Source organism: Tyto alba, unplaced genomic scaffold (genome assembly GCF_018691265.1).
Source record: "Tyto alba isolate M040663 unplaced genomic scaffold, T.alba_DEE_v4.0 Super-Scaffold_22, whole genome shotgun sequence".
Classification (NCBI taxonomy): domain Eukaryota; kingdom Metazoa; phylum Chordata; class Aves; order Strigiformes; family Tytonidae; genus Tyto; species Tyto alba.
Genome location: NW_024881296.1, coordinates 24243172 through 24266694, shown reverse-complemented (window position 1 = coordinate 24266694; position 23523 = coordinate 24243172). Strand labels below are relative to the sequence as shown.

General features: G+C 39.9%; 1 protein-coding gene across 6 annotated transcripts in view; it reads right to left on the bottom strand.

Annotated features, from left to right (window-relative positions):
- Positions 1-23523, bottom strand: part of ARID1B (AT-rich interaction domain 1B) — a 332937-nt gene that overhangs the window by 213442 nt on the left and 95972 nt on the right. For all 6 annotated transcript variants that reach the window (XM_033011608.2, XM_033011610.2, XM_033011612.2 and 3 more), the window contains exon 4: positions 17276-17386. In XM_033011608.2, the coding sequence (XP_032867499.2) occupies positions 17276-17386 (111 nt within the window). The remainder of the gene's footprint in view (positions 1-17275; positions 17387-23523) is intronic.

Genomic DNA, 23523 nt, shown 5'->3' with positions numbered 1-23523 from the left:
AAGAAAAAGGGGAGGAAAAAACCACACCACTTCTTTCAGACTAATGTATTACCAAACACACAAGTATCTCCCAGAAATGCTTTGCTTTGCTGTTACGTTGAAATCCAAATGCAAATTAAATTAGTTCAATAAAAAAAAAAAAAAAAAAAAAACAAAGAGGGATCTGGTGCACTGAGTGACTCAGCAAGTCAGACCTCTGGCTAGCTCACAAGGAGGAAGTGAGAGGGCAGCCCACATCCCAAATATCCTGCCCATTTTACATGCTCTGCTTTGTTACTGCAACTGTTCCCAAACACTCCACAACCTCCTATTCCACCTGTGAAGACATGATGATCATGTATGGCAGGGAGGAAAAAAAAAAGAAAGAAAAAAAAAACAAAACTACTTTTTCCTCTTGGTCCCTCAAAGGCTTAGTCAGTGATGAGAGCTTACCTTTATCAGTCAGGTCAGCCTCAAACACTGACTGTTTTTTATTCATCCAAATCACCCAAAAAGGTGCAAAACAAATTATTTCCAATAGGTGATTCAAATCCTCTCAAACAAAATGGGTGAGCCACAGCTGAGAAACAGCATTTCTTGAAATGCTCAGTGTTCACAGGGCTGCTATGCTCTCCTTGCAGTAACTAAGAGTTGGGGAATATACAGGGACCATGGCAGGCAGTGGGATGGCTCAGAACTCCTTCAAAAAACTAAATCTATACATTCACCTCTACCACAAAGCAAAGGGATTAAGTGTACATTATCAGTAGGAGGAACTAACGGGCCATAACGCCTTCTGTTTCTACCAGAAGAGAGTGTAAGAAGTCACAAAGGAAAAGCAAACACGAGAAAACCCTAGGAGAATCCTTGGATCTGACCTTCTCTCCCTATTCTCCCTCTGTCATCTTTTTTTTTTTTTTTTTTAAGCTTCTATAAAACCGTTGCTGTATTGCTGACTGCAGAACACTTACTGAAGAATGCATAATTACATCTCTTTAACCCCTTGCTGTCATGACATATATACTGTGCTTGGATCTGTTTTTTCAACATTCCTCTCCCTCAAAAAAAAAAAAAAAAAAAAAAGAATGAAGAGAATTTGCACAGGCTAGCAAGCCCCAAGAAATTATACAAATACCACTAATATGGTACTATTGCCAAAGATTCCAACCCATACAAATTAGACTCTCCGCATTATTTCACTACTAGCTGCTCTCATGTATTCCTCCCCACTATGCTTTGTTTCAGACTGCTCAAGAACACACACAGCACAGTCAGTAAAATGCAAGAACATCACCAACAAAGGAACATTTCAGGCCCAGCAGCTTCTGTTCACATGTCTTTCCACATGAACCTTGCAGTGTGCAAGTGCAACAAGCCTTTTTACTCCCAACATATCAATCCCTACTCTGGAAGAGCCTGAGAACCCCCTCATACGTAGGAGACAGCAAAAACTTCCCTTGACTTTCGCTCTTTATCCAATGCCTAAAGCAATAAGCAATTCTTCAAATTAGTAATTTTGAATTTTTACAGTATCGGTATGCGATCCCAGAATCCAGTGCTTGTGTTTTCTAAAATTCAAGAACTAGCATACTCTGAAAAAATGCTTTCTTATGTAAGTAGTAAGTATTTTTTGTAGACCTCAACTGTTGCTGGTAACAGGACAAAACTTTCAAAAATAATTAAGCTAATGACAAGTAGGGTTTTTTCCTCCATTTTGTCCCTATTTCCAGCTGGTTAGAGGAATAGCTGGAGGATAAGGGTTCTGAATACAGATACTACTTACACATGTAACACATCGGTCTCTAAAGGAATTTTTCTTCATTTATGTATGGTTTGCAAATACATTGTTTTGAGCAAGGCTTCTACCTGAGCTGAAGGATGTGATTACAGCTCAGCGCAAGGCTGCAAATGTTACCAAGGGGAGTTATATTTGCTGGTCACTACAGGCACAGCATACAACAGGTTTACAGACCCTGTCCAAAGAAAAAAACTCAAAACGGATGTTAATAGGGTGGAACTGGGTGACAACTGGGTAGAATGAACATAAGAATTAATTGGCCTAATCCAAAGCTCACTGAAATCAGTGAAAAGACTGATTTCAATAAAGTTTGAACTGGGTCCTCAAAGAATAAGGAGACGGGGAAAAGCAGAGGGAATTTTACACCCATTTGGGACTACTGTAGCTGCTGTTCATTAACTAGTTCAGAAATAACCACCTGTACAAAAGAAATGTTACTGATGTTTAAGTGTGAGTCTGCATGTTGCTCCCATGAGCTACTTGTCTTTTACATAGGCTTTCTAGTCTTTTGATCTCATTCCAAATCATTGGTGTCAAAGACTAGTATCAGCGACAAATAATCAACATACTATTTGACTCCCATGGCAAAAACTAATACAATATACAGAGCTTTCTCATCCTGTGTCTTTTATATGTTCTTCTGTATCATGCATTATTATAATTAAAGTTGAACTGGTTTCAGTTAAATTAATGTAAATAATGTAATTATTTACTGTAAATAATGTAAATGCCATCATTTTATGAAGTCAATAGATATGACAACTTAAAGTGGTGAAAGGCTTAGACAAAAGATTTTTAAAAGAACAGAGAAAGTGAAAATACCAGGAACTCAAAAAAAAACTGAGGAAGAAATAATTTTAAGTTGTTCTGAATTCTGCAAATACAGCACTAAGAAGAACACTGAGTACCTAAATAATTAAAGTTTATCCTCTGTATTGAAACAGTCCATGTTTGAGAATTCGTGCGAGTTTTAATGTTTAATTAATGGATTTAAACATCGTTTTAAGTGAAAACTCTGTGCAACCTTAACTATGGACCCACTAGGTCACCTCCATAATATATTCATGTTGGGAGATCCAGGACCTGGCTTTTACATAAGTCAGTTACTACAAACACACAGTTCAAATATCAGTCACAAGCATGTGAAAAATCAATTTACAAGAAGATGAAAAAATAAATGTTCTAGGAGATAGGATATGCTAATGAAAATTAGTGTAGTGTTTGCTTTTTGTCCACGTCCAGGTTTTGGTTTCACATGCAGCGACTGCTGAGACATGTTTATTTAGTGATTAAAAAAGAAAAAAGATTAAGCAGCAACTTTAAAAAGCCCTGTGTAGATAAAGATATGCCTGCTTTGTAGGCAATTAGTAATTTCTTATTAGTGGAATGTAAACTGTTTTGTCTAATTTTCCTAGAATTTGCAGATTTAAGGAGAATGCAACTGAAAGAATGAAATTCATGCCCACAAAACCAGAAGATGAGCGTAAACCACTAGTCCAGACTACTTAATACATGCAGCTGTACAATACTGTATCCATACCTGGAGCTGATTTGCCAAACTGCCTTTTTTTTAATATTTAAACAGAATTTTAAAAGCCATATATATTGAAGAAAAAAATTTTTCAAAGTATGTTATTGGCACATTCACCAACACTAGAACACACTAACTTCAGGCTAGGCTGCAACAGAGCCCACAGGTGCTGTTGGCCAAGAGCAGAAATGGGCCTCGTGCTGGTCACAGGTGGTCAGGGAGTTGGGTTAACTATCCATCCTTCATCTACCCCATGGCCTCCCTAAGGTAGGAAATGTATTTCACTCGAGTTTTAGAAGCAGTACTGTTTACCAAAGGTGTCTGTGGAATTGCACAGGTGAGAAGTTGCATGCAGGAACAAACACAGAGCTTTGAGGCACCCAGCGCTGAAGACGAATGTATGAGGGGAGGGCAGCAGCCCTGTTGACACAGCCTCTCTGCTCAGAGACCTGAGCAGTCTGCGGTCCAGCTGGATAGGTAAAATAAATCTCAAAGTTTCTGTCCACTGCCCAGAAGGTGAAAGTCCATGCCACAAGAAGTACTATTTACATCAGCATCGCTACACAACATCAATAAAAAAAGGACAAAAATTGAGGAACATTTGCTTTTTTCTGAGATGTCCTTGGAAGCATTTAGACCAGGATCTGTGACTGATAGACAGACAAAGAGAGGTGCCAATAAGCACCCCGTAACAACAAATCCACAGTTAAAAAAAAAAAGTTGGTGTGGGGAATGAGGAGGGGGGTTGGGGGGAATTATGAATTCCAGGTTTGCTTGTTAGACTCCCAAGTTTTTAATAGAGAGACCATTTGTGTAGGCAGGGATGGCTGAATCCCTGTATCCACAGCACTTGACTGTACTTGGATATATGCTTCCTACTAGAGACTAAAATGAAAGCTATATTTTAGAGCACTGGAAAAGTGAAACAAAGCCTGCAGCTTGTGTTTATAGCAATACTTCTACTTGTCTAGATGTATTTCACCAGCTTCATGTTAACAAGAAGGCTGTGGGGGTAAATACCATGTCCCCAAGATCATTCTGGATTTTTTGGTCCGCAGTCCTTCATAAAGTGCATCTCTTTTGAAGGCTGCCAACAAAACACTACATGTACAGAGAACAGGGTGACAACACTAAGAGCAGAAGAGAAGATTGGCACACAAATTAAAACACAAGACAAAAATACTTTCTTGACTCAAACCCTTCAAAACCCTATCAAGGCTCATGTGTGCTGACTTCAGCATCTGCTTTAATTAAATGACAAGAACAGACCCATCTGCATCGCTTTGTAGAATGTTTCAAAAAAGCATAATTCTTCAAAAAATAGTATTAAAAAAACCCCAAAGCCCTTTTCTGTTTTTAAACTTGTTAAATAGAAGCAACAAGAACTGCTAGAGGCTTGCCTTCAAGTTTTTGAAAGCACGATCAAGGAGAGAAAGGGTTAAGTCCTGAAAAATGAAAGCGCAACAGAGCAAATCTGACTACATGTTTGAAAGAGCCTATAAAATGTTACAAGCAAAACAGGAAAGCTTGTGTTAATAATGCATAAACCAAAGGAGGGGGGGAAAAAAGGTACCCATTTAATGGAATAATGCTTTTATCCTTGTAGTTAAAACGAAATAAACCATGACTATTAATCTGGTAATGCCATGTAAAAACGCAGTTTTTAAACATTTTCTAACAGCGGACAGCTCAGTAACCGCTCTGGAGAGCGAGGCCTTGTGCAGGGCCGCGCTCAGCGCTAAATACCAGCCTCCGCTCGGCGGAGGCCATTACCCGCCCCGTCGCCATGGCGACGCTAACAGTGCGCCCGACTTCAAAGACAAAGATGTAATTTCAGACTTCCAGCAGCCAGAGGGAGCGGTGAGAGCTCTCTGCCCGGGCGGTGTCAGCTGATGATCAATTATAAAAATGCCCAGGACGGTTTCGAGGCGGCCTGAGCCGCCGCCCGCCCGGCCCCGGGAGAGCCCCCCCCCCCCGCCTCGCCCCCGGCCTGAGGGAAGGCGCAGAGCGCGGGGCCCTGCCCGCCCGCCTTCGCTTCGTGCCCGGCAGCAGCGGGGACGGCGCCCACCGCCCTTCCCCTCGGTCAAACCCGCGGGGCTGCGGGGCAGGACGGTGGCTGCCGGGGCCTCGCAGGGCTCCCGCCGCTGCCTTTGCCAGGCGCCGCTCCAGCGGGGAGCGGGCGGCTGAGGAGGCCGAGCCCCTTCACCCAGCCAGGAGGGAGAACCTGAGCTTGATAAATCGACACACTTTTAATTTCAGAGTGTCATTCCAACAACAACAAAAGTAGTTTTCACTTTCTCGTCCGACAAGAAAAGAGGAGGGACACTTGCAAGATTGGTTCAGTGGAGAAAACCCTCCCAGGGAAGGAGAAAGCTCCCTTTCAAGTTTTGCCACTATGTGGATACTGGCAATAAAGAGTAACAGTAACGCAGAAAAAACAGACATTAACTTAGGTTATACACGGTTGCCTCATCAATATGCTCTTACTAAGCATGACAAAAAAATATCCACTTAGAAATCAATCTATAGAGCGGGACGGGCTAGCCAAGCAATAGTACACTGTGCTGGCCAGGAAGCCATGAATTCAAGCTTGGACGTATTTTGGTTTTTAAATCTGCTTCACCAAGTCTTCAGAAGGGAGTGAGCTGTTACCCTAGGCACCATGTTCCCCACAGCACCACAGCCATGTACTGAACCCAAGATAAAAGTAATATACTTCTTTTTGGTCTACTAAAGTTGGATTACCCTGCAAACTCCCTTAGAGAGGAGACAGAGGAGCTGTAGAAAAGACAAATCCTTCAACAACTCAACACCTTTAAGTATGTTTTTTGCTGGTAATCTATACAGAGAGACACGTATCATTTAAATGGCATTAAATCCATAACTTGGTTATCACCTAGTCTGAAGGAAACTTAACCCAGTTCTGCAGAACTTGAGAACTCTGCTTCCCTCATGCCAGGCATGAAGCACCATGAGCTCTTGAATCCTTACCAGAAATGCACCTTCCCACCTAACAAAGCCCATAAATGTTCAGAGACCTAAAGCCCAAATACAGCAGCACAAAGCGTACTAGTTAGCCAGCAAACCAAACACACCACCCATGCACACATTTCAGCCTAAGATTACACGCCAGCTCTTCAGCAGACTTCTGTACTTTCCTTCGGTCTGTGGGAAATCCAAATATATATATAAAGGTATACAGAATGTCTTAGGTTGCTGGCAAATTAATGATTTTTAAAGTTAAAGATTAAAGAAGAAGGGTAGGGGCTTTTTTGTAGTTTGGTTTTTGTTTTAAATAAGCATCTTTTAAAAAAACCCTTTGCACAGCTGATCACATTTTGTTTCCAAGTTACATTTATAATGGATGTGGGTGGTGGGGGAAAAAACGTGTCAGTCTACAGGTCCTTTAATTACTCTTCAAATCTGTACTTTCATTGCACGCTGTGACAAAAGATAGTTCTTAGCCTGCGTGGCTAGCTGACTATAGCCCTCTGATCACATCTCCATGGAAATGGGAGGTCAAGTGATCAAAATTATTATACAGGAGGGGAAAGTTTGTTTTTCTGGAAAAAAAAAGGTAAGGGATTGACTTCAGCCTGACCTGTGCTACTGTGAATACAGGCACTAAAAAGCAGGCACTAGAAATCACTGGTTCTAACCAGCAAAAATTAAAGAGCTAAAATGTTTGTAAGTGTATGTGAGTACGTGCATGGGTGTACTCCTCAGCATTTCATAGGATCCGATATCTGACCTCTGTTTCTTTGCAGAGGAGAAAGACAATTCCATAGGTAGCCCAAATGGCCCCTCTCCCTCCACACTCTGGTTTAAAGCACTGGAACAACCCTCTGGCCAGAAGCAGCCAAAGGCCAAAAAATTCCTGCACCTCAGAATAGGAACAAAAAGGCTGTTATCGTGATTTCCAGTGAGGCAAAATGTCTAAGGAGCCATGCAGGAACAATCAGCAGTCATTCAAAAACACCAATGGTGTGTATATACAGTCTTCCTAAGTCATCTTTAAAGGCACGAGCAAAACAAAGGAAAGAGAAAATGGACTATGAGAGAATCCAAATGAAACCACCACTATGAGATGTTACTTATTAAAAAAAAAAAAAAAAACAAAAAACCACAAAAAACAAAAACCAAACAACCAAACAGATTGTAAAATTTTACAACCTTGTTTCAATAAATCCTGTAGAACTGTGCTGAAAATTGCACTGAACAACTTTACTTTTTTCCTACTTTCATGTAGGCATCTAATGATACAATAAACATGATGGAAAAAATTAGGTTATTATGAAGCTTTCATTAAGCCCTATTATTAAAATATTGACATGGCTGGTAAACTAAATAAGGGAAAGAGATAATATGGAGTTTTTCTTCCATCTGCATGGCAGTATCATATGAAGAACTGGTAAGGCCTTCAGTTCACTATAAAACTAAAAGTTAACAGTTTGCATTAAGTTTTATCCCATGCCATAATGAATTAGTTCACTAGGAACAGTGTTAGTACTTAATCCATACACCATTTTATCTACCTATATAATCTTGCTAAATTATTTTGATTTTACAAGCGAGTCAAAAAAAAAAAAATCTCAGATCACTTCTAGTTTCTTTACTTCTGTATTTTTCAAAAACAAACACTGACCATTGTATAGTCTGTCATTTAAGAAACAAAAATAACAATGTTTTGGATCTCGTTCATTACCTTTTGTGCAAAATGCATTGGTGAAATTCATCATATATGAAACTATAAATGTACACGTAGGTCTACACCTTATGCTATGGCATGAAACGAGCTTTGTTCTCTTAACTAAGCCCACTACTGTGTATTCAGCAAACTCTTGCTAAATCTTACTGATGCATAATGTATTACTACATGCAAACATATAAACACAAAATCTCATGTATGCTTATCTTTATATTACTTCCCAAAATGGTAACTTCAATAGTATGATGGAAGATAAACTATTAAGTGAATTTCCACCTTGAAGGGGGGGAAGAAAACCAAACAAACCCACCATCACACATTCAGTTATAAAATCATGCCACTTAACTATGATGTGAAATAAATGATCCAGAATGGCATATCTTCCTATACTAATGCAATTATTCAAATGTGCCTCAAAATTCAGGCCCTAATTCTAATTTAACACAGTAAGTCTAATTTCACAGGTTGAGATGATTAAAAGGGTCATCTGCAATTGTTTGCATGGAAGGAAAGAAATCAAAAGCCTCAACACTGGGAACTGAAAGTAGCCTTTCTGCTGACGTTATCAGCTTTTCTATCTTGATTTCAACACACTATGATGCTTCGGCCCCTGAAATTACATTGCCAATTCAAACAGGACCCTCTTTATAAAGTCCTGTGGGAGCAGAACTGTGTTTGGAATTGTGTGGGAAACGGCACAGATTAATCCACATGATGTTAAGGAAAACTGATGCAGTGAGTTAAAGTATAGTGCTTTCCAAAGCACTGTATGTTCCAAAGACTAATGCAGAATCCCCCACATTTAGTGTGTGTGTGTATATATATATATACACTTTTTTTTTTTTTTAAAGGTAAATTGATAATGGAAGCCTGTTTACACGTAACACACTTCAGAAGCACTTCTCACATATAGCACAGATTCTATAGAAAGCCACCATGAATTGCTATCTTCAAGGGAAGACCGTCACAGTGAATCTTAAGATGTATAGCTCCGGCAAAGGAAGGGAGGTTTCAGAGGCTTAAGCATCACAAGACATTAGGTTTCAAGAAAGCACATCTAAGAGAAATTTAAAAGCCTGTTTCAAACCTCAAATAAATAAGGAAAAACATGTGAATAGTCTCACATGCTACGGGACTGACTTTATCGAGATTCCAACACAGTACTACAAAACAAATAACATGTTACAAACACTTCCCATTTGCACTGTGATGGTACCTAAAATCCCCAGCAATTATGTATACACAGTAAACAATCAAGGCACTGTGAAACCTGGCCTAATCTTAACACTACTGACCGTGACTGCACAAACATCTGCTCACACAGAAGCAGCAAGCTGACCAGGACCACTTAGAAGGGAGCTTCACATCAAAGACTGGTAACTTTTTTTTTCTTCTTTTCCCTTCACATGAAAGCTGCAACAATAGCACCAGCAGCCAACACATTCCCAGTAAACAGGAATGGATGATGGACGAAAAAGAAAACGCATCTACTATTGCTAAGCTTCAGAAGTTGCTGGTCAGAATGAGTTATTGTGTTTAGTTAAGATTATGAAGCTGAGGTCACACTTCACAGTGGTTGGTGAGCACAAGTAAAGGAGTCATTCTGGAAGAAAAAAAAAAAAAAAAAAAGAATCCTATCTTACAGGAATAGTTGTGGTAAAAATAAAAGAAGGAAAAAACATTTACAGTGTCTCAGGTACTTCCTGAAATGGTATTCAAGTGAGTAATACTCTTTTGTCTAACTTTCTGCATCGTAATCCCAATGTTCACACAGGCATGAACAAAGACATGCACCAGTGAATATATTAAGCGTTGGAATTTATAGCATACTATCAACTCAAAATTTACAAATAAGCAAGCAGATAAGACATACATGCTTTTATACACACTGTACATATGTACACAAATTGTGTAAAATGTTTTGTTTTTTTTTTTTTTTTTTTTTTTTTTAAAAAATCCCCAAATCCAAAAAAACCCTATCATCTTAGAGTTAGAATCCCCAATGCAGAACCTAAAAGGCATTAACTTGGAAATTTAGGTAGATTAAAAGGGCAGCTAGTGCAGTTACCTAAAATCCCCAGCAATTATGGATACACCAAAAACAACCAGGCAACCTGCTCCCCCCTACATCAGGTACATCTCAGTCACGCATGCAGAGGCACCTGCACCACTACAGTTTGCAGTCTTGTGTATTAAAGTAGCCTTGGAGGCTTCCAGCTTGCTTTTCATTTCAAGCTGCAAGTTTCGGAGGTTCAGGGGCTACCACGAGTGCAGTTCAGTTGCCCCAGCTGTGGGGGCAGCAGCCTATGGGGGAGGGAACAACTGGAGGGGAAAAGAATTTAAAAAAAAATGCTTCAACCACCCAAATTAAATGTAGTTTCTTGAATTCTTTGATTGACACCAATAATGTCCTGATATTTGGAGGTGTCAAGTACGCTGACACAACTCCTCATGGCTTCAAAAAGCACTGCAGGAAAAAAAGCTACTAATACTTTAATATTCCACTTAGGACAACACTGGCCTATTTAAATATACGTTTTTGCAACCTTAACCACTGCTGGGATCTATAATCCTTAAGTAGGTTTCCCACGTAAGTTTCTTCTAGAGGTCAGACTAAATATTTCTTTTTGCATTTGTAAATTTTCTTAGGCCATAAATAAGTCATTTTGTTATTACAGGGATATTGTAAACATTGTAAAGGCAAAGTATTTTGAAAACGGAAAAGGTGATGGAATAGCCAAGTATCTTTTTTTACAGTACTTAGTGAAATTAGGTTTTATACTCCAGTAACAATCTAACACTGTTTTTAAATAAATATGATCAATCTGTCAAGCAAAACCAAGTAATTCTGTAAAGCACAAACCACAAATGAGTAACAACAGGTCCTTCTCTTCACATTGCAAATTTTAACAGCAAGAATACTTAATTCAAGAACCAACAATTTTGGTTTCAACGTTTCAGTTTAACCCTACATGGACAACGTATGTGCAGGGCTGCTCTGCACTACTTTAATTGTACTCTTCCTCAAAACTGGAACTTAATCTTAATGTACAAATTGAATCTCATATAATAGATCAGTTTGCTAACCTATATAAAATCTTTGCTTCATGTAAGTCAAATGTAAAACACGCATGAACACTGAGTGGGCTAAGATTTTCAATGACACACATAAAGCGCAAGCTCATCCCCCCCCAGTAACATCACTGACGTCAGTGGCACTGCAATGGCTCACCCTGGGTTCAACCCACTATTCTGACAGACATCAGGACACAAACAGGAGGCCATATACAGAATCTGTATGTGCACCAGCATCACCAACAAAGCATGTTCTGCACCTCAGAAACACACTGAAATACATATAGTTGATATCTCTATACATATGTGGTGTATGAAACCTGTTCTAGCTACAGGTTTATTACATGGAATGGCAAGAAGGGGGGAAAAAAAAAAAAAAACAACAAACTAGCAACTGCACTTGATCTAGAATTAAAATGACTTGGAAAACATAGCAACTTTTTCCAACTGTGTGCATAATGGCTAAGAAAAGCCTTTGAGAAAGCTTAGTCACTTCTTTGCAACTTGAAGCTTTTTTCCTTTTATTCCAGGCTTAAACAAAGTTCAGTGGGGCATCAAACTGCCTCAGTTTTAAATTACAGTCTGTACTTTAAAATAGAATGCATGCACCACATGTTCCTGAAGCTAGAGGGTGGGAGTGTTATTCACTGAAAATTGAAGGCTTGTTGAGTCAATAATCTTCTTTCACAGAGTAACAATTTGCAGCTAAAATTTCTTGACCCAAACAAAGGAAAACAAGATCATTCAGTTATTTTACAACATTGCAGAAAAAAGAAAGAAAAGTGGGAAAGAGGCACACCAGTCTTATCCTACTTGATGTAAAAACAATGGAAAATTTAATTCACAAGTATTACATACTCGCATTTCCTTTTTGTTCATGGTTTATCATACTCTCAAAGTTATTTTCAGATGGAGACATGAATAGAAGTGAATAACTGCAGGACAGAATTGCTATCATGTACTACACACGCATCTATCAACTGGCAACTGCATTTGCCTCCCAAGAATTACCAAGAATCCATTTACAACTGTTTCTCCCACCCCCTCCTCCTTTCTAATATCAGAAACAGTATTCTGGATTTTTAAAATATTATTTAAATTTAGATCAAGCTTTCTAATTTGCTTACCTGCAAAGAATCCAACGAGGATTAAAAAAAAAAAAAAAAAAAAAAGTTGCTGCATCACCTTTCCTTTCGTACTGATTTGTCCTTACCAGATGGGCTACAGTGGTAATTAATATTTACATTATGGTAGTGCCCACAACCGTGATCATGATTAGGGCTTACTGGACTAAGCTCTGTATAAATGTCATCAGAGTCCCTCATCCCAGTAGTTTAACCTCTGAGAAAATAAGAGATATCTCCTGCTAACTCTCAACCACAGTTTCTCAAATAATGCTGGAAACTGTCTTCCTCATCTATTAAGACTTCAGCCATTACAGGCATTTGTTCAGGGAGCTCTGTTGCTTGAGATGACTTTCCAAGCTACTTCATATTCTAGAAGCGAGACAGGGAATGTGGATTCCCAAACCATTCTATGTATTTTCCTCACAGCCTGCACTTACCAAAATGCATCTAAAATAATATTGTTCCATGAGCCAAGTATATCTAGTCTTGCATTTAGTTCACTACTAGTTCTCAACACAGGTCCTCTGAAAGCTAATTTAGTACCCTCCTCCTACAATGAAAAAGGTGTGTCAACCAAAGGAATGGCTGTATAGCACTCGAAACATCCTTTAGAGGCTCGTTAAAATGAGGTAAACCAGAACTGTGAAGCAGTTAATAAAATCAGGAAGGGTTGCTGATGTACTGTTTTCCACAGCATCAAGCATAATGAAACAAGGCAACTCGAATCTTAAAAAGTTTATCTGCCCGAGCAACAGTATGTATTATTTGAGACCTACCTGACACTGAAGCTCATACAATCACAGATGTTGTAGAACCACAATCAGACCTCAGGCCATGGCATTGCACAAGACACAAGCAGCGTTCTACCTCCATTGCTGGATACTATTTTGTTTTGCATAGAAATTGCTCTGCCTCCATGAAAAGGCCCAGTGAGTAAGTGATGTCACAGAATTAATCCATGAACTCAGAATTCTGAGTGACCTAACAGAGCACCAATTCCCTCAACTCCACATACAACCTTCCCCCTTCAACACTGCATGACCTCCAGTAAACACAAGATGAACATGAGCTACATTACAAGACTAAGGGCACAATTTCCCTCCTGTTTACGCTGACGGAGCCGAGGGCCACCCCAAGCCCACTCTCCCTGCTGCCTCCAACCCTGCATGCTCACACTTCTGGGATTGCACTCACTGACTGCGTTAAACAGCTCCGGGATCTAAACTGGCAGAAAACTTACCTTTTGAAAAAGAAGTGAATTGTCTTTGGCCTATTTGGTGCTCAGCGACTGCTGCAGGGCCCAACTGTGAACACTGGGATCTGCTGCGCCACCATGTCTCAGCTGACAGGATGACAGCATCTTAACCTCCACCCCCCAGCAAGACTATGCAGTCTTTTAGGACGTGGCTAAAATCAAAGCTGCTGCGGTGATTCAGTAAAAAACTAACCCAGAAATACAGTAATTATTTCTCAGCTGGTTCAATTCACCACGTCAAATCCACTGTCCGGTCTCAGGAGTGACAGTGGAGGAGATCGGCCAGCACAGCTAGCACCCTGTGGGGCACAGCAGGGCTGCAACCACCTGGCTTACAATGGCTCAAGTAGCCACAGAACTTTACCTGTAGCTTGCAACAAGAAAAAATTAGCAGAAACCAGTGTTCCAAAAGCATGGCAACCTTGGGTAGGCCATCTGACGTCACACCTCAAACAAGCACACGTGACACTGGGCAAAAAAGGACCTTATTCAAAACAAAACAAAGGAAGAGCAAAAATACCAATGTCTGTCTGAAATTACTTTCATACTCATGCCAATAAAAAAAAAAATAATTCATTTATGTTTTTTTGCTCTTCATTCTATCAACACAACGTGAACATTTACTAAATTACTCATTAAAGACAAAATAAAGGATTAGTCTTCACAGACACACACAGCCTAATGCTGACACAAGCTCCTTTACTGCAACAAAAAATTTGCAGATATATCACTCGGAAGCTTTCTCACAGCTGCAGAAATGTGTATTTTGCTATTATCCCTTAAGTCTCAATAAATATATTCTGTAGTAGCTGTTCTCCGGACAATTTCATTCAGGTCTCTCCCCCTTTATTTCTCTACTCTAACAGGGAACAGTTTCTGTTTATGACTTCCTGTCCTTCACAGAGTATCTTAACTCCCATGTTTTCTCAAAAGCTTGAGATTTCCTTCTAATTGTGACCCCAACAAAAGTGCTCAGAGCACTATTCTGTGCAACTTTTCATTTGGGCTCTCAGTGACTCCACATGGTCAGAGACCTACGGGTCAAACCCTCCAGATATCAGAGCAGTTAGGAGAAGGAAAGCGAGCATTGTATAGAATCTGACAGGCCACTAGAAGTAGCTAATAAAGCCATATTTTGTTTGTAGCCATTTGTTACCAACCCACATTACAAATTTGTCCGCTTTGAACTTTCCGGGAACATTCATGCCAGGACTTTTATATACAATGTGTGAAGGAAACGGAACAACTATTGAGCTGTTTGGCTATGCTTACTGTGACACAAACCTGCTGAAAAAACTCCCCCGAAGGATGACACAAGCCAGCATTCAGTGCCACAGAAAATGGCCAGCTCTTCTTCAAATCCATCAAAGGGAAACCCTTTTTTCAAAGCCACATCAGAGAACACCATTCACCATTTAGCATTGTATCTCTTTTGTTGTTTTTAGACACTTGTATAAGCTTGCTATGTAACTGCTGTGATTTTACACAATGCCCTTAAGAAATAAAAAGATAATGGGCAAATTGTATAAATACCAGAATACCATGAAACAAAACATAACCAAATTTTATTAAAAGCATAACACCACTGCTATCATTTCAAGCGTCACTGTACAAAGACTACTTATTGACTACTACCCTGAAGAACAGCATTATCTTGAAAACAAGCTTAAGACGCCATATTTAGTACACCAAAATGACACTATAACTAGAATACTAAGCAATGGATAGTGATCATAGGTTTTCATAAGCAGTCCAAAACTGAATACAGAACTCTTTGGCTCCAGTGAAAAAACACCATGTTCATATGGTCAAGCCATCCATACCCCAGACAGAGTTACATTAAAACATTTATCACGTTCACCATACTTTGATTGTATGGATTGTTCTTAATTCCTAAGACATCTTCCTTGGATGTAAGATGATGGGGAGTTTGCTTACACTACCAAAAAAAGGCTTTGTCACCACATACGAAGGGTTGCAATTGTTTTTAAATTTGAAAAACAAAACAAAAAGAAAAAACCCGCCAAAAAAACCTCAAACCAAAACCAAACCAAAATACAAAATAATACATCCCATTCCCCTCTATATCCAAACAGCAGGGGTTTTGAGTACATGAAGTGCTCTCTGGTTATGTATCAAAGCTTTTCTGCAATGACGTGTCTCGATAACAGCATTTGGGACCGACTTAAGAGTTAAAGCTATGTGGCCAGAATGGTTAACATTCACTGTTAATACAACCAGTTTACTCATACCTAGAATAATAATGGGCTACTAAATATACCAAACACTCAGGGACACAGATAATACCCAGTACTCTGCTTAGCTATCATGATGATGGAGGCAGGACAGAGCATGGATTAAAAGTAGGACAATTGTTTTAAGTAAAACCACGGCCAAATTACTAGAACATTAGTTGATAAATAACTTTACTTTCCTCTACCCTAATAAACACTGTTCCAGAAAAAACGGAAGCTAAAAAGTCCCTTTTAATATCACTGCTTTTTAAAGTAGGTAGTTGTTGCCAAAACAGTTCAATGTCCACAGTAGGTACTATTTTGAAGGTAATTGTCAGCATTCATTTTTGAGACCTGTTCGGAGAAACCAGTCTTTTTAAAAAGGCTTCCTGAAAAACTGTCAAATTAATACTAGGTTCAAAGCAAATGGTTATATTCTCATACCAGTTTCCATAGCTTCTCTTGAGACATGCACATCTCAACCGTCATGTAAATGTGTGGCACACATACTCTCCTAGGTGCCAAAGATGTAACTTTAAAATGCTATAAGGATGTTTATTGCCCTATTTTTAGGGATTGACAATAGTGCCATGTTCCAGGGGTAAAATATACAACATACCACCAGATTTCATAAATACATATGGTGTCTCAATAAGGTAATCTCTTCAAAGAGATCCCTCTGCTAACTGCAAATTAATATATACCCAGTGAAATGCAGGAAATATCCTGTATGTTTATGACATTATTTCAAGACAGAGGTCACAGTTTATGAAAAGTTTTCATCATTTAAGATGAACATATTCTAGTTGGTTTAAATTCATGCTGGTTTACTACCAGCAAACAAGAAAATCCCCAAACCACGAGGGGCATACAGAGACAAGGTTAAGGAGTACTTTGTCCATTACAGTGAAATAAGACCTTCAAAAATGCAAGTAGCTGCAGCATCTTTGCAAAGTATATTCATTTATGCTGTCTCCCCCATAGCAGAATGTAATGAGCTCAGAAAAACTAAGAAATATTAGTCCAGAATAATCTCCTAACCAAAAGATCAACCTAGCCCAAGTATCACTTATCAGTCCCACTTCTACACTTCTGCAGTAACAGACAGTAGCAGAATTAACATGTCAAACTCATTACTGATGCTTATGGTTTGGAGCAAGTAACTCCCACTAGCAGTATTCTAAACTAGAATCTATTGAAATTGTTTGAAAAGGGCACAGAAAAAAAGCCTCTTCCTCACTGGATTGTTTTGTGCAAGTATGGAATTCCTAAAGCTAAAAAAAAAAAAGAAAAAAAAATTCAATCCATTTCCTCTATGCAAATACACATGTGCACAAGCAGAAAACATGCATGTGCATAAGCAGTGCTATTTTGAACCAGAACAAGCCTAAGCGAAGTCCACTCATACACAAGATGCCTGTTCTCAACGTATTTTTAAAACCAGTTTGTGATCAACCTTGTTTAATATTTCTTCTTTCAGTATTTCTCAATCACTCATCCTAGATGCAATGAAATGCTATATAAAGTACTTTCATTTTAGAATACTGAAAGAAACATTAGTTACTTACTGGTAAGCTTGATGGTCTTTCTTGCTGGATTAGATTCAAGTCTTCATGGTTAGGCTTTCCTGGGGCCATAGGGGGTTGAGATCTGGTTCCATAGCCTTCCTGAGACATGTCCTGCAATGACAGTTGTAACAGAATTATTAACCTGACTCAGTGAACAACAATTAAAACTGCACCGCAGAAAGCTGAAAATACAACAGCTGAGTGCTGATTGGGTTTTTTGATTGGAAGTTTTTACTAGTTAAATATTCTTGATGGAAGTATCAAGCCCACACAGGTACCATTATGACCTGCAGTATTTGTAAAGAAACCCAAGGAGCAAAGCGACATGCTGACAAGTAGCAGGGAATCATACCACTAGAACATGGCAAAACACACAAAACCAAACCTGCTAAATAAACAACCCCATTTTACTGTAAAAGAGTAGCATCCACAAAGTGCTCAAAACATTCATCCTACTCTGAGATGTATTCTCAAGCGTTTTGATCAAGTACTGAGCCAGGTGGAAGACTGGACTTGAAAATAAGATTGTAATCATGCCATGTAATCAGACTCCTGTAACAACCCTAGATTTACCATCACTACCACTGGCACAACTGTCAAACACTGGCTATCAGGTCATAGCACACAATATAGTTGCTGCAACTGCTGGAGGCACGTTGTGTCCAATGAGTTAGAAGGAAAGTGTATTTGATCAAGAGTAGCTCCAAAGCCTGCACCAGCTACCCAGGGACTTTTCCTTCCTATATAAGTCCAAGCCGTCTTCGGTAATGGCCAAACACAACCCCCACCACACCGAGGCAGGGGAGCAACAAAACAGCCTCCCCCCATGCCATCCGCCATCTCGCAACACAAGCTTACTTCACACATATAGATACTTGCCCATTGCAAAGACTTAGATTGAGGCTTCATTTTAGCTACTACGGCAGCTTCTACACTAAACTCTTCAAGGAGAACAGCAGAAAGTGCAATGCCGACTTCAGCATGTGTAACTGGCAGGGAAAGTTGAAGAACCAGTTCCCGACTGCCAGAAAAGATATCTCACCTTAAAGGTTTTTCTTTGTTGTTTTAAAATGGTTTAATTCTCCTCTCCCCCCTCCTGAGTTTACTACTACCTGTTCAATTTTGCTTCAGCCACCTTTGCACCTTCAGCTCTGACAGGTACCGGGAAGCACCGCTGGCCGGAGGGGCAAGGGAAGCTGCCCTCCGCCCCACCCCACCGCAGCCTGAGCATCACCTTGCTGCTGCTTGTACCGGGCTGTTCAGCCAGCCAGGGTCCCTGTCAGCAGCTCCTGCTCAGGCACAGACTCCGCCAGGCAGCTGGCTTGCGGAACAGGAAAGCTTTCTGTCTCTGTTTTTAGCCCAACTCCTGACAGAGGGAAATTCGTTAACAACCGTACTGTTTCTATTCAGACCCCTTCCACCACTCTGGACTATCCTAAATTATTTTTCAGGGACGCAGAAAATTCAACTGGGCTAATAAAACAAACCCCAGCAAACCTGATACGATGGAAACCCAGCAATAAACGATCCTATCCCTAAGCCTGTGCCAAGTAAAATCAAGAAACACTTAAAAGGCCAGCACTTCAATGTGGTTACCAGCAGAGGGTAACAATTAGGCTTAAGGGTGACAAAGGCTGATGGCTGAATGATTATTATCCCCTGTGACCCCCCGCACTCCCCCCCGCCCAGATTTCCACTTGTCACACAGCTCTCCTGCTGCGCACACCAGCAGGTTCCTGTGGATTAACAGTGAGGTTTAAAATCAACAAATGGCACAAGGCCTCCATTCAGCAGCCTTCACCCCAGTACAAAGAAGTAGAAAGGTGCAGGACAGCTTCACAATAGGCAAACAAATGAGCAAACCTCTGCTTTCCTTTTTATTTAAAAAAGCGCATGCACACACACACACACACACACGCCAGGGGTTGTCACTGCAAAGGCATCTGAAATAAACCCCACAACCCCAGATTTCAACTTCCAGTTCAGCGTTTAACACACTTCTTCCTAATTCTTACAAAAATACACCAAATAAGAACCACTTGTTAAAACAACAACAACAAAAAAACACCCAGGAACACCAAGAGTGGTGAAAAAGGATAAATGGAATATTCAATTTAGGAGACGTTATTTTAGAAACACAATTGTTCCTTTTTCCAAACAGACACTACAGGATTCTGCTGGGAAGCAAAATATGTTTTATATTTTGAAAAAATCAAGAGCCATTAATTCCTTACAAAGCACCAAGCATGGTTTTTCCCACATGTTTGCAAGATTTTAACCTCGCTTCCTACTGAAATTTCCAGGGGGACTAGAGTGGGAAAGGGAAGAGACGGCATGCTTTCTCATGAGAAATACTGCATGTTGAATGGAATTTACTTTTACCTGGGTATTTGAAGACTATCTATGAAATGTCTTTCCACACACTGCACATTAAAAACCCCAGACATGACACCCTTTGTCTTTTTAGATGCACGATCTTCTTAGTGCTTTCCTTTCTGACTGCGGAAAAATCAAATCCATTTGCCCAATTCTAGATGAGGTTTGGAAACAAATACTGCAGATATCCGTGTTTGTTATGATGCGGACTCCTGTGCACTCCAAATGGAACTGAGATCACATACTCTCTCTTTTATTCTCTGTAAAGTCATTCAGATACTTGGATCACTGGAAACTTGGAAAGCGGCTCTTGAGAAGTAGAGAATCATTTTGCTCTCGGTAAGTTGAAGGCATGGGAATCTCCCAGATGAAATATGCGTAGGGCTGTGTGTATAATTTTATGTGTTTATACATATGCATTGTCCAATAAAAACAGTCCATTTAATACTAAACATAACAACTATTAAGTAATAGCATATTTCACTAAGAGGTTGGTTTCATAACCAAAATAGGGCTTAATATTTTCACTGAAAAGGAGAGAGAAAACCCCTACTGCCTTTCTTTCAGTTCTGCATTAGGAAATTTTGTTAACATAAAGCATGTTACAGAATAGATACAACAGATTTCGAGAGGTAAATAAGAAATAAGGACAAAAGTATTAAGGTAAATTGTTCAGCACTGAAGAAACACATGGAATGGGCAATTTTCCCTTTCAGTTTTGAAAGGTCATTTTCCTTTCTAGCATCCGGGAACAGATTTATCAGGGACTGAACAGAGAGAACATAAGGGTAAGAGGAACATGTTACCACGTGTGGTGCTACAGTCATGGCTGAGGAGTCCCCCATTGATACCGGGGCTCAATTTTCTCCTGGGATCCCTGATTTTTTTTCATTTGACTCCAAATACTTCATCCATCAGTAACATCGACTTTCAAAGCAAAGCTTAAGATTTTTTAATGAATCACAGAAAATCATTCCTCCCATAGAAGAAGAGCATGTGTATAAGAGAGAAATCCAGGCTTTTATAAACAGAAGGCTATAAGTTTCCACTCAGAACTTCCCAACTTGGCACAAACCCAATCATATCATAGCTGTTATAGCACAAACTGTCAACAAAGTTGTAAAACAACTAAAAGCAGGGTTTTCCCCATTAGATTTTAGAAAAGGCACAGAGACAAATAATCAGCAAGCCATAACAATATACTCAAAATAGATGAAGTTTAGACTTATTAGACTTTTCAAAAAATTTATACTGTGAAACAGGTAGACCAAGAAAAAAAAAAAAAAAAAAAGGACTATTGCCTACATAAACACAGCCTAAAATCTATGTATTGGGTAAATGGTTCAAAATCAATCCATATACAGTTATTATACTTGGGTATAATAATACTAGCAACCAAGTTCTTATCATCCACAGAGCCAGGACTAGTTATTTACTTCCTGTTCATGTACACTCCTAACTTGCCCTGCAAATTGTGTTATATGGAGCTCAAGATTTGTGTAGTTTGAGAAGTAAGGGAGGAAACAGGGTATTTTCTTCCCTCTTATACTCAGTTACTGCAGTCACCTTACAAACTTTTCAAGTCTCTAATTCTGGTGCAGGATTTCACTAACACAGAGGTTTAAAGCAACCAAGTGAGCCAACGTGCCAGCCTGTAAAGAAGCCAAAGGCCTCTTGTTTCTGCCTCCCACAATTCTTGCAGTTGGACACACAAGCCCTCAGCTTGCTTTAGTGGTCTTTATTAGACCACTTTGTGAAATGGTGCAACTTAAAACCTCCCAGAAAAGTAACCCGTTTCCTCCCCAGCTTTATCATGGATTACTGAGCAGAACTGGCCTCAGGAATGGCTGGGTGAGCAAAGAGAGGAAGGAAACTTCCCTCCTTCCACGGCAGCCAGCCACGAGTCCGGCTCCACCAGACGTCAAACTGCAGCCCAGGTCAACTCTGCTGCGACCACTTTGGAGTAGGCCACAGACAGACAACCTCTTCCCTTTTGATGTGCAGTGCTAATTAGTGTCATGCTTTCATTCTCTAGCTGGACCTAGTTTAAAACAAGCAAGTCTGTCCAAATCTACATGTTCTCTGCAAACTTGAATGAATATAGTGCTGATGATGGTTGAAACCATGCAGATGAAATGCACATTTGTTGTAAATTCTACCAAAGAAGATAAGATCTAATTATTAAGTAGTTTAAATTATTTCTAATGGAAAATGGAAGCATAGTTAAAACACTAATGTTGGGGGGAAAACCACATTTAAAGAAGGGCTGGGTGAGAAATATCATTCAAGCTTCATCCACTTCTATTGCAGCAAATTTCAGAGGGTTAACATGACCACCCAGGAAGATAAGTACCATGCTCATTAAACAGAAGGAAAATAACTTATGGAAAACATAAGTACTAGACTTCAATTTGAAAAACTCGTTAAAAACTATTTTAGCTCATGTTTTTGATTCAGCTGGTCGATCCTTAGAAGACTTCAAGTGTGAGAGCAGTGAATTCTACAGCAGTGTGACAACAGCAAAATTGAAAGTAAATGTGATTTTTTTTTTTACCAGGCCACTTGAGAATGGAAGTCAGGATCCAGTGCAGCAGCCAAGAGGAGCATACAGCCCTACAATACAAGATTATTTTACTCTTCTCTGAAGGGATACTATGGAACAGAAAGAAGGCAAGAGATACAAGGCATGTAGTGATGGGACACAGGGTAATGGCTTTAAACTGAAAGAAGGTAGGTTTAGATTTGATATTAGTAAGAAATTCTTCACTGTGAGGGTGGTGAGGCACTGGCACAGGTTGTCCAGAGAAGCTGTGGCTGCCCCCTCCCTGGAAGTTCAAGGCCAGGTTGGACGGGGCTGGGAGCAACCTGGTCTAGTGGAAGGTGTTCCTTCCCATCACAGGGGGTTGGAACTCGATGGTCTTTAAGGTCCCTTCCAACCCAAACCATTCTGTGTTTCTATGATATGTCAGAGGCTACTGAAGGACATTCCTTGTTGTCACTTAACCAAGTAGCTGTTCATGCTGTGTAGGTAAATACATACCAACACTTTTCCCCTCCTTCCGCCTTCTGCAGTGAAAAGGTACAATAAAAAAGAAAAAAAAAAATTACAGAATTGTGACAAGTCCCTATACAGCCAACTTCTAGCCTAGCCTTAATACCTAATATGTCACCTCCCAAGTTGTACGCTCTCTGGCAGCACAAAACTGACAACAAAGGACAACCAGCCTGATAAAGAAAGACTGTAGGTAAGGCTGCACTCAGAAAAAATGTTATGCCCAGGGGCACAGGCAACACTGAGTCTCACTCAAGCAGCCAACAGAATGCAGCCCTGTGGGGAACGATCCACTAAGGACACTAAGGACAAAAGAACAGAGAGGTTTACTTGAATTCTGAGCAGATGGTCTACAGAGGTCCTGCAGGATATAGATGGACTCCTGCAGAAGATCCTGAGTCAAGAAGAAAAGTATATATATGTCTAGAATTTTATGAAACAGAAATGGAAAAAAAAATAAACAAAAACAAGCAAAAAAGCCTAAAGCCTTGAAGGAAAGGAAATTGGCAACTTGCAGCTGGAAAGCACTGTGCACAAACCAGTAAGCAAGTCTCTTACTGCACAGAGGGAACAGGCGATGACAGGAAAAAATTCTGTGGTAGGTCCCACCAACTATTACGCCAACAAAAAGGAAGAGTGCTAACCACCAGAGGTGGATTACCAGTGCAGTCTCATAATCCTCTTTAACATACTAGTCTGTGATGATGTGATGAAGTGAATAAACCCTGCTCATAACCATAATATGTAAATTATTCCAAGCCAACCTCCTACGACCACCACAGAAACCTGAATGGAGACACAGAAAGCAGCTGTCCTGAAG